This window comes from Muntiacus reevesi, chromosome 2 (assembly GCF_963930625.1).
Source record: "Muntiacus reevesi chromosome 2, mMunRee1.1, whole genome shotgun sequence".
Lineage (NCBI taxonomy): Eukaryota > Metazoa > Chordata > Mammalia > Artiodactyla > Cervidae > Muntiacus > Muntiacus reevesi.
In genome coordinates, this window is record NC_089250.1 from 72595412 (window position 1) to 72610212 (window position 14801).

The following is a 14801-nucleotide window of genomic DNA, read 5'->3' on the forward strand; positions in this document are numbered from 1 at the left end:
AGGCCTGTTTTCCTCCCCCTCCCCCCAAGGAGACAGGTGGCAACATTTAGAGACATTTTTAGTTGTCACAACTGAAGAGTTATTACTGGCATCTGCTGCGTAGAGGCTGGGATGTGGCTAAATACCCTGCAACATGAGAGGATAGCCCCCGCCACACACACAAAGAATTGCCTGTTCTTATCATAGTTATCACTACAAGTCAATAGCGCCAGAGTGGAGAAACACTAGAAAGGCAAGAAGGGGTGTATTTGAGAAATATTTAGGAGGAATAATGGATAGGAGTTGGAGATGGTTTTGAAACAGAGATGGGGAAAGGCAACAGTTGTGGGCAATGTCTGTACTGATGGTGGTGCCTTTTACCAAGATAAGGGGTAAAAGAAAGGAGCCGTTTGCCACGAGTGGGTGGCAAGATCAGTTTGGGACATATTGAATCAGTCTGAGATAGGTCTTTGTTGTCTATGTTCCCCAGTAGATTGGACCGTTTGAGAGCAAGGACTAGATCTGATTCATGTGCAAAGCCCCTGGTCCATAGCAGGAGCTTAGGAAATGTTGGTGGAAATAAGAGCTGGTTAATTTTGACCCTTCTTTTTGTCCACCCTGCCTCCTGGCCCCAGAGCTCTGGCACCCTGATATCTGAGAGTCATGTCTCCCCCACAGAGAACCTATGGAGCTCCTACCTGACCAAGGGGGTGATTGTGGAAAGGCGTGGGATGCCCTCGGCAGGCCTGGCAGATGGTACCCCCGTCGACATGGACCACCCCTATGTCTTCAGCGATATGACCTCCTACTTCACCCTGCTGGTCGGCATCTACTTCCCCTCAGTTACAGGTGAAGGGGAGCTCAGAGAGGGAAGACTCTGCCTGGGAGTGGATGGGTAGGGAGAAAGTCAATCATGATGTGGGGAATTTCTTAGTTCAATAGCCCCATTACATAAGCAGGAGCCAATTCACCTCCCACTGGACAGGTGAGGGGATTAAAGCCTGGAGTAGCCAAGTAACACGCTCAAGCTCTCACACAAGTCAGGCCAGGACTAGACTCCTGGGTTCATGACTCAGAGGCGGGTGTCCTTCGTCTGGTCTCCCATGGCTCCTGTCCTAGCTGCTCCTCTGTTCACAGGGATCATGGCTGGTTCTAACCGCTCTGGGGACCTGCGGGATGCCCAGAAGTCAATTCCCACTGGCACCATCCTGGCCATCGCCACCACCTCCGCTGTCTGTATCCTGCACCGCTGGGCGGGGACCACTGTGGGTGGGGAGGGCTAGACGGAGGGTCTCTGAAGCTGCTGCCTCATCTGGCTGGCTCAGGAGGGGTGGGGAGGATGGAGAATGCCACCCTTGGGATTCTCCTTCATCCTCTGCTGCAGACATCAGCTCCGTGGTCCTATTCGGGGCCTGCATCGAGGGGGTTGTACTTCGGGACAAGTAAGTAAGGGGCTCAGGGATGATTCTGTTCTGGGGAAGGTGGGGTGGGCATCAGGGGGCCGGGTTCTGGGAAACAGAACCCACGTGGTACAGCCTCTGCTTGCACATTCCAGGGCCAGGACCCCCTCTGCCTACTGAGGCAGCACCTTCTGTTTTAAGACAGTGCAAATGGTCAGTTTGTTGCTCCTGAAGGCTCACTCTGGCTGCTAATGTGGATGGATTCCTCGCAGGGAGGGAACTGAGTCAGGGAGTCTAGGAGGAAGCCAAATGGCACTGTCTGAAAAACAGAAAAAGCTCTTCTTGATTCTCATACCGCATCATGTCACCATGTGATGAGGCCAGAATCCCCATTTTCCAGATGGAGACACAGTTTAAGATATCTGCCCAGGATGACGCAGTCTTGTACAATTGACCATGTACTCAAATCATTATTAGGGGGGAGGGGCAAGACAAGGGGAGGGTGTTGAAAGGTACAAACTACTCTGTGTAGAAGAAATAAGCTGCAAGGATATATTGTTCAGCACAGGGGATACAGCCAATATTTTATAATGGACTAAATGAGGTATGACTTCTAAAAATTGTGGATCACTATGTTGTAAACCTGAAACTTATATAATCTTATGTACATCAACTATATCTCAATTAAAAAAAAATTGAGTTGCCACTAGTACTAAGTTCCAGGCACTGTGCTAAGCATTTTACATACGTTATCTCCTTATTCCTCCCACCAATATGAAATAGGCTTATAATGATCTTCATTTTACAGCTGAAGGAACTGAGACACAGAGAGGTTGAATGTCTTGCCCAAGGTCACACAGACAGCCCACATCATCAGGGGCTTTGTCTGTCCCTTCACCCCTACACAGCCAAGCCCCGTGGTGGATGTACGGCTGGCCCCGCAGTTGGCATGGGAAACCTTTGGAAATCTAGGTGGCATTGCTCACCCAGCATCTCCTATCTTCTACTGCTCCCATCCAGGTTTGGCGAAGCTGTGAACGGCAATCTGGTGGTGGGCACCCTGGCCTGGCCGTCCCCCTGGGTTATCGTCATCGGATCCTTCTTCTCTACCTGCGGGGCTGGGCTGCAGAGCCTCACGGGGGCCCCTCGCCTGCTGCAGGCCATCTCCCGCGATGGCATAGTGCCCTTCCTCCAGGTCAGTGATGGCAAGGCGTGGGCCGATAGTCCACCCCCTATACCAGCCAACCAGGCCCCTGCCCAGCGAGGCCACCCGGTGAGCAGAGGCCACAGCAAGCCTCCAACTGCCTTCTGGTCCCTGCCTCTCTGTGATGCCACTACGAAAAATGGGACTTGGCCCATCCTCAGGGCCATCTCTTTGGGCAGGGTTGTCTGCTCTTAGGGAGAAAAATAAATGGTCCTCCTTGGGCCTTGTGACTGGGCAGGGACTCAGGGAGACAGCCAAGGGGCAAATGAGAGGAGGGTGCTCTCTGTGGTTCTTTAAAAATATATGTATATGATGAACTCCGTCACGACTGCTTGCTGGCTGCCTGGAGCTGCTCTTCCATCTGTCCCCTTCTGTTCCCCTTCAGGGATCATCTGAACTTCCCTGCACTCGGGTACCAATGTCAGGGTGAGAAAGATACAGCAAAAACCTGGTATCCCCTTGGGTCCCTTTAAAGGATGAGAAGCACAGCGTCCCTCTCTCTGCCTCTCCTGTACTGGTCCCCAGGACTGGAGGAGAGAGACAAGAAGTCTCTAGGGTCTCAGGCCCCTGTGATGGTTGCTGTGTCCACAGGTTTTTGGCCACGGCAAAGCCAACGGAGAGCCAACGTGGGCCCTGCTCCTCACCGCCTGCATCTGTGAGATTGGCATCCTCATCGCATCCCTGGACGAGGTCGCCCCCATCCTCTCTATGTGCGTCCTGGCCTCCTGTCCTCCCCATCAGCTCTGGGGGGGTGCTCCAGCTGTGACCCTGGACAGCCCCCCTGAACCACTTTAACGAGCCCAGTGTCATAGAAACCTGTCCTCTGTTGTGCAGAGATTCATCCCACGTGCACCGGGGCATGCTGTAAGGGCATCTGGTCTTTGAACCCCTTCCTACGCGTCAGAACATAACTTGGCCGCCTCCCCGGTCTCTTCCTCCCTTCCCCCCTTTTCTCTCCCTGTGTGTCTGTCTCTGCCTCTCCTGCATCTCTGCTTCTCCGGGGCCTTTCTGTGTTCTAGGTTCTTCCTCATGTGCTATATGTTTGTGAACCTGGCCTGCGCGGTACAGACACTGCTGAGGACGCCCAACTGGCGGCCACGCTTTCGATATTACCACTGGTGGGTGCCTGTCCCCCCCCCCCGCCCCCCCATCCCACAGGACCATCCTCTCCCCGGCCCCTCAGCCCAGCCTATCCTCTCCGGGTCTCAGGATCCTCAACTCCAGCTTTCGTAGCCCAAGTAGCATGAGGAAAGTCCTGGTGAAGGTGTCCTTATAATGACAAGTAATAACAGAAGACAGTATAAACAGTCCCAGCTAGAATCCCTCTCATGTCCATAATGCTCAACACCTGCCAGTGTTGATGAGGAAGCCTCAGTTTCCCCAGCTGTGAAATGGGACAATAACTGCACCTACCTCACAGGCACCTCTGAGCCTTACAGTGCTTAGGGCACAGAAGGTGCTTCTTGTGTGGGGCCGGACTTCTGCTCATTCTGCTTAATGGTTCCTGATCCCCACAACAGGCTGGTGGGACAGACAGGGCGGGCACGATCATGCTTATTCTACCAAAAGGAAATGGAGGCTCCAGCGGGGAAAGGGATGGGCCCAAGGTCACCCCTGCCCCAAGGCTATGGCACACCTAGACCAGAGCCCAGGCTGCCTGCCTCCCTCCCACCTCGGCGCCCCTGCTGCACCAAAGCCTCGTCCCATGTTCCTCCTGGGAGATCTTGCCTCCAACCCTCCCCAGAGACCCCTGCCCTCAGAAACCACCTGGCAGGGTGGTCTGCCAGGGCCTGAGGCACTGGGCCCGGGCAGTGTGCTGACCGAGGAGCTGGGTGGGGCCCTGTCTGCGGCTGCTCATCCACCCAGAGGCTCCAGATTCCGGTGGTGCTCCTGGAGATGATGGCGTGGGCTGCCCTAGCCCTGGCCGTAGCCTCCCAGGTCTGGCCCAGGCCCTCCCTGCCCCATCTAGGTCTCGCCCTCTGAGCCCCGGGCACCGGTGAGAACCCCGCCAGGGGCTCAGAGGCCGGGTCTCCCTCCCACTGTCCAGGACACTCTCCTTCCTGGGCATGAGCCTCTGCCTGGCCCTCATGTTCATCTGCTCCTGGTACTACGCCCTGGTGGCCATGCTTATTGCTGGGCTCATCTACAAGTATATCGAGTACCGCGGGTAAGGCGGGGCGAGGCTGAGGGACGGGAGGGGGCGAGGAGGGGAGAGAGGTGATGGGAACTTGGGGGGTGGGGTGGGGTTAAGGCCAAAAGGGAGAGAAGATGGGGAGAATGGAGAGGAGGAAAGTGTGAGGGGGTGGGACAGGAGCAGAGGGAGGTGCTGAGGCTTTGAGAAATGGAGGCGGCCAGGAGCCACCGCCCTTCTGAGCCCAAGGTGGACGGCTCTGGCTCCGCACTGGGGGTGGGTGCTTCTCCCTGGCACTCCCTGGCTTTCTGCCTCTCGTGATCCCCCCTTCCCGGCCCCCAGGGCAGAGAAGGAATGGGGCGATGGGATCCGAGGCCTGTCTCTCAGCGCTGCTCGCTACGCCCTGCTGCGCCTGGAAGAAGGGCCCCCTCACACCAAGAACTGGAGGTGAGTGATGGCGACCAAAGGGGAAGGCAGCGGGGCCTGACCCACCCCGCCTGCTTCCTTCTGCTCTGGCTGAGTGGTGCTCGGCCTCATCTGAACCCTTCCCTCCTGTAACGCTGAGGCTGAGCTGAGGTTCCACACATTTGTTCTCCAAAACCCTACCTGTCATGCCAGTTTCTAAGCATCTATCCCTCCCTCCATTCATCACATCATTTGTTAAAGCACATATAAACACATGATCTATGCACCGCCCCCTTCCGGTCTCCGGGGACATAGTGAGCACACAGTTCCCTGGAGAAGGCATGTGCCCAGACAGGTAAGTGGAGTATCAGAGAGCATTCGCCCTAGGAGAGGTGGGATCATCCACTTTGAGAGTTAACAGGGCCTCTTAGAAATCGCTAGATTAGTAACAATCTCTCTATTGGTTTCCCTGGTGGCTCAGATGGTAAAGCATCTGCCTACAATGCTGGAGACCCGGGTTCGATCCCTGGGTCGGGAAGATCCCCTGGAGAAGGAAATAGCAACCCACTCCAGTACTCTTGCCTGGACAATCCCACGGACAGAGGAGCCTGGTGGGCTACGGTCCATGGGTCGCAAAGAGTCAGACACGAGTAGAACTTCACTACTACTACTACTATTTGATTCACGTGAAAACCAGGGCTTAGGGAAGGTCTCAGGGGTTGTGGGAGGCAAACCTAGAGCCAGAATCTTCCCCTCCCGCCCCTCAGCCCAGGTGCCTTCTAACTGCTTGCTCTGCAAGCCGTTCTTCTCCTTCAGATTCAATTTGCTAAGAGTAAAGTCTGGAACTCTGGAATGAGGACATCGTGGACTTGTCCTCACTCATGTCTACTAAACTGGCCTTTTAGAGACTGGAGCTTTGCATAAATAGTCTGTGAATCCTTAAATGCTTAGCACAGGATCTAGCCCAAAGTAGGTGCTTAGAGGATGCTATCAAACTCATGGTTGGCTGGGGAGGCTAAATGAATAAGGAAATGAAGAGATAAATAGATGGGTAGATAGCTGAGTGAATATATGTATGGGAGTGTGGTTGGGTGAATAGATGAATGTGTGGATGGATGGTGGTAGGTGGATGTGAGGGTAACTGAATGAATAATGCATGTGTTGGTAAATTAACATGGATGTGAATGGATAACTGAAGGATAAAATAGATGGATGGGTAGGTGGATAGATGGATGGATGGGTGGGTGAGTGAGATGGTAGATGGGTGGGTGGGTGGATGGATGAATGCATGGGTGAGTGAGATGGATGCAGAGATGGATGGGTGGGTGGATGGAGAGATGTGTGGGAGATGACTGGATGGGTTGATAACCTAAGGACATGGGTGGATGGATGTTTAGGGGGATGGGAGTATGGAGGACAGGCAGTTAGTGTATGGAGTATGGGTGTATGAGTTATGGTGCTTGGGGAGGTGGTGGATGGATCACGTGATCTTGCACCTGCTTCAGGCCACAGCTGCTGGTGCTGGTACGTGTGGACCAAGACCAGAACGTGGTCCACCCACAGCTGCTCTCGCTGACCTCCCAGCTCAAGGCAGGGAAGGGCCTGACCATTGTGGGCTCTGTCCTTGAGGGCACCTTTCTGGATAACCATCCCCAGGCCCAGAGGGCAGAGGAGGTGAGTACAGGCCTTGCTGGGGGGCATGTGGCAGTTGGGAAGACAGCCCCTTGCTCCTTTCCACTTTCTTCTTACCACCTCTGCCATGAGCTGGGGCTCAGGCTTCTCTGTCCTCCTCCTCAGAAGTGGTGTCCAAGGGCTCAGTGACTAAGTTCCTTAGAATCCAACCTGCAGAACCCAAGATGATCAGGGCCAGAAGGGCCCATTTTATGGATAAGGAAACTGAGGCTTAGAGAAGTCAGGTCATTTGTTTAAGGACAGAAAGCAGAGACTCAAAACCTAGACTCCTATTGCAGCTTTCTTCTGCCAAAGCATAAATCTTTTAAAGCGCTTTCACATTGGTGGATTCTTCCAGTTTCCACACCACATGGGGTTGACAGGGTAAGTATCCAGTGTAGCACAGAAAGAGACCAAGGCCCAGAGAGGGAAAGCAGCTTGCTGAAAGTCACAAAGCCGGCTGCAAGCGTAGCAGGATTTGAACCCAGGTCCTGGGGGCTGGATTACCTGCTCTCGCTCCTGTCTACTGGTCACTGCTCATGGAGCAGTGGGCAGTGCCAGTGTGAGCTGGGGCAGCTGGGGTCTGCAGTAAGTGGCACTAACAGGTGTCTGGTGGGTGGCAGAGGAAGTGGGTTCTGTCTGTGATTCAGGCCTCTCTCCCCTCGGGGCCATGGTTAGAAGTGGAGAGGAAAAGTGGGCCTCAGGGAGGTGAGATGAGATGGGGTGGGGCACCCCTAATGGCTTGTGACAGCCGCTCTTTCTGCCTCACTGGGCCGTTCACACAGATCTGTCAGGGCCCAGGGCTGGAGGCCTCCACTGGTCACTTTAATTCAACATGCAGTGGCTGCACATGTCCTGGGTACCAGACACTGGGGTAGGCCCCGGGGGACACGGAGAGGTGGAAGACCAAACCCCACCCCTCAAGGGGGTCACAGGCTGGTGGGGGAGACAGAACATACACAGAAGGCTCCCCGACCCATCTGAAGTTGACAGGTGCTACCTTAGAGTTAATAACTACAGAGTAAGAGAACGTGTTGATGATCTCTCAGGCTGTATACTAAGCTCTACTCACAACATATTATGTCATTCTCCCTCTTCCTAAATGAGGTAGCTATCACAACACCCATTTGACAGATGAGAAAACTGAGGCTCACAGAGGGAAGTGATTTGCCCAAGGTTACTCTGCTCTTATTTTCAGCCACTGCATGCTGAATTAACAGATTGGGGCAAAGGCAGAAATTGGAGCCCTTTCTGTTTGACATTAGGGGATTGGTTAAGAGTGTGAAGGATGGAGTCAAACCCCTGGATTTGAACCTCTACAATAATATCCATTATCCATATGCCCTGAAGCAAGTCTTAATTTCTCTGAGCCTCAATTTCCTTAGCTATAAACTGAGAGTCATAAAAACGCTTCCTTCATTACACAGATTGAATACATGTTTTAAATGCCTACTATTATGCTAACTTTAAAAAATTGTTAAAATCAAATTGTCCGGCTAGGCAGAGGAGACTAGTTTCATTCTGGTCTGGGTGGAGGGGTGGTGTCTGAAGAAGGTGATGGTTGAACTGGGCCAGGCAGGGTGTCATGGACAACATGGGGGAGGGGGGTCCAGGGGGGTGGGGGAGAGCTTTCCTGGGGAATCTGTGAGCCATGGCAGGGTGATGGGAAGCACGGGGTTAGATCATGAAGAGCTTTGCTTGAGTAGCGGGGAATAGGGGCCATAGGTGATGGGGTGCCAGGGGCTGACACGATCAGAGCTGAGCTTCAGGAAGATTGGGATGATGGAGAGGAGAGATGGGAGGTAGGGGGGTGCAAGGGGCTGAGCGGGGCCAGGGAGGCCTGGGCCTGAGGCTGGTCCTTTTCTGATCCATGCCACCGCAGTCCATCCGGCGCCTGATGGAGGCAGAGAAAGTGAAAGGCTTCTGCCAGGTAGTCATTTCTTCCAACCTGCGAGATGGCGTGTCCCACCTGATTCAGTCCGGGGGCCTCGGCGGGCTTCAGCACAACACTGTGCTTGTTGGCTGGCCCCGCAACTGGCGACAGAAGGAAGACCATCAGACGTGGAGGAACTTCATCGGTAAAGCAGGCTGGGCTGGGAGTGGTGGGGGGCTGCGTGGGGGTGGGTTCTCCTTCGTTGGGCCTGGGGACCGCTTCCCAGGCATAACAAGTATGGATTCAGCATGTGCAGGTGATGGCGTTCAAAGCTGGCCAGGTGCCAGACACCGTGCTGGGAGCCCAGGGACTCAGGTGTGGAGGAGACAGACTTGGCTCTTTGCAGGGCTCAGAACCCTGCAGGGAAGGCAGTGCAGGCCAGTGGGAAGACCTACAGCTCTGAAGTCACCACCGAGGCGCGGGTCTAAATCGAACCTCTGGCCCTTCCTTGCTGTGTGATTGTTCACAAGTGCCTCCCCCTCTCTGAGCATCAGATTCCTTGGTAGTAGCGGATAGTAAGTCATATAGTAACTAACACTTAACGGACTGTGTTCTGTGTGCCAGACAAGTGGCGGCTTTCTCTAAGTCTCAAATTCTCTCAGCAGGCCTGTGAGGGCCAGGCATGGCTGTCTCTGTTTTAGTGGCGTGAAACTGAGGCACGGAGAGATGAAGGTCATGGCAGCTGGTAAACCCTGAGGCTGCTTTATCAGTAGATCCCAGTTAGAGGGTAGCTGGGAGGATTAAGTGAGCGCTGCAGGGTCGCCTTCTTAATCAGAAAGGGCGGGTGTCCTTATTACCACTTGACCAGTGGGGAAGCTGAGGCCCAGAGAGGTTTTTTTCCTCCCCAGGAAGCCCAGGAAGATGGGGCTTTTCTGACTCCTCAGTCCAAGGCTGAGGCAGGAGGCAGTCGGGGAGGCTGCTGGGTGCCGGGAGGGGACCAGGGTCCCTGTTTTTCCGTCTGCCATCTCCTTGGCCTCCCCCAGAGCTGGTTCGGGAAACCACGGCCGGTCACCTGGCCCTGCTGGTCACCAAGAATGTCTCCATGTTCCCCGGGAACCCCGAGCGCTTCTCTGAAGGCAGCATCGACGTCTGGTGGATCGTGCATGACGGCGGCATGCTCATGCTGCTGCCCTTCCTCCTGCGGCACCACAAGGTGCGTGTGTGCGCGCGCTCCTGTGCGCGCGCGCTCGTGGCCGCGCGCTCGCCCCGTGTGCGCGTGCTCGTGGCCGCGCGCTCCCGTGTGCACATGCTCGTGGCCGCGCGCGTGCTCCCGTGCCCACGTGCTCGTGGCCGCGCGCTCGCCCCCATGTGCATGTGCTCGTCGCCACGTGCGCGGGGGGCTCCCAGGCTCCCGCCCGGCCCGCCTCCGTGTGAGTCCCTGGGAGACGGCTCCAGTCACCTTGTTTATTCTGAAGTGTTGGGGACTGACTGTGTCTCACCTGGCTGATGTCCTTGAATTATAGAGGAGAGCCGTGTTTAACTCAAGCGAGTGATGCTTCAGTGGGTGGGGGGCCCTCACCTAAGCAGGGGCATTTTTGTAGGGAGTGGCCGCCGAGATAGAGCATTGGTGGGCTACCTGGATGTGTGGGAAGGTGGGTAGGAAGGGTGAGGGACGAGGTCTGGCCCTGGGTCTCCGCATGGCATCTGGACTGGACCTTTCTGGGTCCCCTTCATCTCTCCAGGTTTGGCGGAAGTGTAAGATGCGAATCTTCACCGTGGCCCAGATGGACGACAATAGCATCCAGATGAAGAAGGACTTGACCACATTTCTGTACCACTTACGTATCACCGCAGAGGTTGAGGTGGTGGAGATGGTGAGTCCCCAGGAGCTGCCTCTGACGTTTTGGAGTCCCGCTGGCCTCTTTGCCCTTGGGCCCAGAACCAAATAGGGGAACCCCAGTACCCATCAGTTTGTGATGCTAGGGTCCTCCCCCCACCCCCCAATCAACTTTTGACTGTGCTGGGTCCCAGTTGTGGTACCTGAGGTCGATTTTTGTGGCGGGTGGCATCTTCAGTTACAGCCTGTGAACTGTTAGTTGTGGCATGGGGGATCTAGCCCCCTGACCAGGGCACCCCCATCCACTTTTAAGTCTCTCACATGTTCACCCAAGAGTCCTTCCACCCATCCATCCACCCACTCACCCACCCTGCCTTGCCTCCTTTATAAGAATAGACATGTCTAGTAACGCTGACTGCATGTGAGGCACTGTTCTATGCATTTTATATACACATTACTTCTCACAGCAATCAATGAAATAGATGCAGTTATCCAATTATCAGTGTTTCCATTTTACAGATTAGGAAGTTGAGGCATAGAAACGTTAAGTAATTTGCCCCAAATGTGCACCAAGTGGCAGAGCCAGGATTCAAACTCAAGCAGACTGACTCTAGAGTCCATGCTTCTAGCAGTTACACTCTAAAGCCTCTCGTCTATCCATTCCGCTCAGCACCATTTACTCGTTCCTCTAATGGTATATTCATTAATCCACCCATATATTCATTAATGTATTTATTCACTCACTCACCCATTCATTCATATGTGCATGTATTCATTCATCTGTGTTCCTTTTTAAACTTCTTCCTGCTCTCCATTCACCCAGGTAATTAATTAATCAACTCATTCATTCATTCACCCATTCATTCACCCAGTCCCGGGCTTGGCTGAGGAGGGAATGAGCTTCCTCACCTTCAAAGAGCATCGCCCCCTGCTTGTCCTAGGTCATTGGACGGGGAAGCCCTAGACTGGCAGCAGGAAGGGGGCCTGCCTCCCTCTTCTTGGCCTCGCACCTGAGCTCGGAGCTCACGCTCTCCTCCCTGCCCCTCTCCCCCATCCCACCCCTGCCTACCCACAGCATGAGAGTGACATCTCCGCTTACACCTACGAGAAGACCTTGGTGATGGAGCAGCGTTCCCAGATCCTCAAACAAATGCATTTAACCAAGAACGAGCGGGAGCGGGAGGTGAGGTTGCCCTGGCTGGGCTTGGAGTGTCTCAAGCTGCTGCCAGCCCTGGGGCTGCACAGGTTTGGGATGGCCCACTCCTGGCTGCTGGCATTGCCGCCTCCTGGCACTGGTTCCCCAGCAGCAAGGGTGCACGCTGCAGCTGCCTCTCTCCAGCCTCCCAGCCAGGATGCAGAGGGGCTTTGGCGAGGGTGACAGATCTTCCACTCTCGACGTGATTTCTGGGGCCCAAGGGAGAAGAGTGGAAGCTAAATGTGTACGGATGATGATTCCTGAGGGGTGTGGGCTGCTGGTGTGGGGGACAAGGTATCATGTGATAGACCCTTAGAGAGTGAGTAATGAGTGGATATTTCAGGATACAGCTGATGATGAGAGCTGGGGGCAAACCTCCTAGGGTGTGGATGGTGTGTTCTCAGGGCTAACGGTGATGAGCTCTCATGGGGTAAGGCTGGCTGTAAGATCTCCCCATGTGGGTAATGTGGGTCCACCCGCCCTCCGGTGTGTGGATGAAAGCCTCACCCCAGTGAGTGGGGTCCTTGGGGCGGGGGACAGAAGAGCTCTCGGAGGTGGGTGACAGTGCAGTTGTCAGAAGTGGCACATGCACCAACCATCCAGAACTGGCCCTGAGGTAGAGCTCCGCTGGGCCAGGTGTCAACCCTTTGGTCACTGGGGAGTGGGAAGGCCAGGGGTACTGGAGAGGAGTTGGAGTGACCATATTCACGGGGCAATAGCTATTTGGTGTGGAAGCATTGCAGTATTTTAACAACTGGTAGGTCCTGAAAGTGCACGTCCTGGCTGAACATCAGCGTTGGGGGTAGCTCTTTGCAGGGCATGGGTAGTGATTTCCATGGCACCAACCTGTGTCCCTCCCTAGATCCAGAGTATCACAGATGAGTCTCGTGGCTCAATCCGGAGAAAGAATCCAGCCAACACGCGGCTCCGTCTCAACGTCCCAGAAGAGACAGCTGGTGACAGTGAGGAGAAGCCGGAAGAGGAGGTATGCAGCTCGGGTGGTTTGGCTGCAACCAGTGGGAGCAGAACCTTTGGCCTCCAAAGGAATCATATGCCTTCTTTCATCCCTCAGGTGCAGCTGATCCATGACCAGAGTGCTCCCAGCTGCCCCAGCAGCTCACCGTCTCCAGGGGAGGAGCCCGAGGTGGAGGGCGAGGCAGATCCAGAAAAAGTGCATCTCACCTGGACCAAGGACAAGTCCGTGGCAGAGAAGAACAAGGGCCCCAGTCCTGTCTCCTCTGAGGGCATCAAGGACTTCTTCAGCATGAAGCCGTACGGGCCTGGGGGCTAAGGGCTGGGGTCTGGGGTGAGCCTACAGGGTCTTTGCTCCCCGTGGAAAGCAAATGAGCGGAAGGGGTCCTGGTCTGGTAGTCGGAAGGCCCAGCCCAGACCTCTCCTTGGTTGCCCCGTCTGAGGACTCAGGTTGGGCTTGATTGCTAAGGGTCAGAATGCACAGGTGCAGGCAGTGGAAAGGCGAAGGCTGGGGGGCTGGGAGCGCAGGACTAGTCTGCACGCAGGGTGTTGATGGTGGCTCAAGTCCTCAGCTTCTCCTGCTTTTTCTGACCCCTCTCCTTTTTCTTCCTCTCTTTGCTTCTCTTATGTTTCCTGAAGGGAGTGGGAGAACTTGTAAGTGCTTCAGAATTTTTAAATTCTCTCCTAGGTTGGCCAGGTTCCCTACTCTTCTCACTCTGCCATGAACCCTCAACTCGGGCCCCTGACCTCTGGGGTCTCTGAGTAGCCCAGCTTGGAGTGGTCTAGGGTTGGTGGTCCCTGGCTTGCAAGGAGCAGATCCCAGCAGCCCAGTGCTGGGGGCGGGGGAGGTGCTGGAAGGGGCGACTGGATCCAAGTCCCCCCTCTCTCCTAGCCTTACGTGCCCTCCTCCTCCCTGGCTTCCTCCCGCAGGAACCAATCCAACGTGCGGCGCATGCACACAGCCGTGCGGCTGAACGAGGTCATCGTCCAGAAATCCCAGGGTGCCAAGCTTGTTTTGCTCAACATGCCTGGGCCTCCCCGCAACCGCAACGGTGACGAAAACTGTATCCTGGGTTTAAAATTGGGAGGAAGGAGGGAGGTGGACGTCAGGGGACTTAGGTCCTAGTCCTGGGAAGGAAGGGCTGAGCCGGGTCCGCTTCAGAATCAGCACCTAGGACAGGGACGCGAGCCCGGCGTTCTGCGGGCGCCCAACGGGAACCTGATTCCTTGGGGGAGGAAAGGGGACGGTCTTTCTCCTTGACGGGCGCTCAGACATGGAATTCCTCGAGGTTCTCACCGAGCACCTGGACCGTGTGATGCTGGTCCGCGGCGGTGGCCGCGAGGTCATCACCATCTACTCCTGAGAGCTAGGAACAAACACCCGGGCCCGAGCGCGTCCGGCCCGCGGCCCCGGAGCTCTCGCCGCGCCCCCCGCCGCTGTCACCGTTTACATACAGACCCTGTGCCCGCGCCCTGGCCCCCTTTCCCCGCTGCCTGAAGCCCGGAGGCCACGTCGGCTGGGGCGGACCCGGAGAAGACCGCCCCGCCCGGAGACCAGAGTCCCCTTGGCGCGTCGGCCCCGGCCGCCCTTTTTCTAAGCCCGGCCTCGCCCCGCCGGAGGAGACGCTGCAATAAAGGTCGGAGGAGGCTGCGGAAAGGAGCGGACCTGGGGCTTCGAGGACCCCCTCGGTCGGCCGCCCGGCCCCTTCCCTCTCTTCCCGCGCCCCGCCCCGCCCCGCCCGCACTCTGCGTCCCTCCCGCGGCGGCCTGGAGCGCGCGGGGTGGCGAGAATGCGCCCCGCCGTCTGCGTTCTCCTTTCTCGCGCGGCCGCGGGCGCGAGCCGGCCGAGCGTATACATAGTGTACAGGAGACATCGCGTGTATTTTTAACGTCCCCATATTTCTGTGACTTAGAAGCGCAACGGACTTCTCTTCTCGCCGCAGTCGCGTTCTCCCGCTGGGGGCGCGCCCAGGGAAGGCGGGGGCCTCGGAAGGCTGGGTTTTCCTTGACGTCCGAGCGTTTGAGAGCAAAAGTGCTTTTAGGCCCAGGCGGGACTCGTGGTCCCTCGACCACCCACTCCCTCGACGCCTCCTCACCCTTTCCGCGCGCCCTTGGCTTCCGACCCTTCTTCCTT

At 55.9% G+C, this 14801-nt stretch overlaps 1 protein-coding gene across 2 annotated transcripts in view; it reads left to right on the forward strand.

Annotated features, from left to right (window-relative positions):
* Window positions 1–14049, forward strand: part of SLC12A5 (solute carrier family 12 member 5) — a 34052-nt gene extending 20003 nt beyond the window's left edge. For both annotated transcript variants that reach the window (XM_065919818.1, XM_065919819.1), the window contains exons 9-26: window positions 658–828; window positions 1117–1215; window positions 1364–1421; window positions 2400–2574; window positions 3175–3293; window positions 3603–3701; window positions 4631–4750; window positions 5057–5161; window positions 6625–6793; window positions 8673–8868; window positions 9707–9876; window positions 10406–10537; window positions 11576–11683; window positions 12558–12680; window positions 12768–12967; window positions 13307–13321; window positions 13598–13731; window positions 13940–14049. In XM_065919818.1, the coding sequence (XP_065775890.1) occupies window positions 658–828; window positions 1117–1215; window positions 1364–1421; window positions 2400–2574; window positions 3175–3293; window positions 3603–3701; window positions 4631–4750; window positions 5057–5161; window positions 6625–6793; window positions 8673–8868; window positions 9707–9876; window positions 10406–10537; window positions 11576–11683; window positions 12558–12680; window positions 12768–12967; window positions 13307–13321; window positions 13598–13731; window positions 13940–14031 (2285 nt within the window). In that variant the 3' untranslated portion in view covers window positions 14032–14049. The remainder of the gene's footprint in view (window positions 1–657; window positions 829–1116; window positions 1216–1363; window positions 1422–2399; window positions 2575–3174; window positions 3294–3602; window positions 3702–4630; window positions 4751–5056; window positions 5162–6624; window positions 6794–8672; window positions 8869–9706; window positions 9877–10405; window positions 10538–11575; window positions 11684–12557; window positions 12681–12767; window positions 12968–13306; window positions 13322–13597; window positions 13732–13939) is intronic.
* The last annotated feature ends 752 nt before the right edge of the window (window positions 14050–14801 follow it).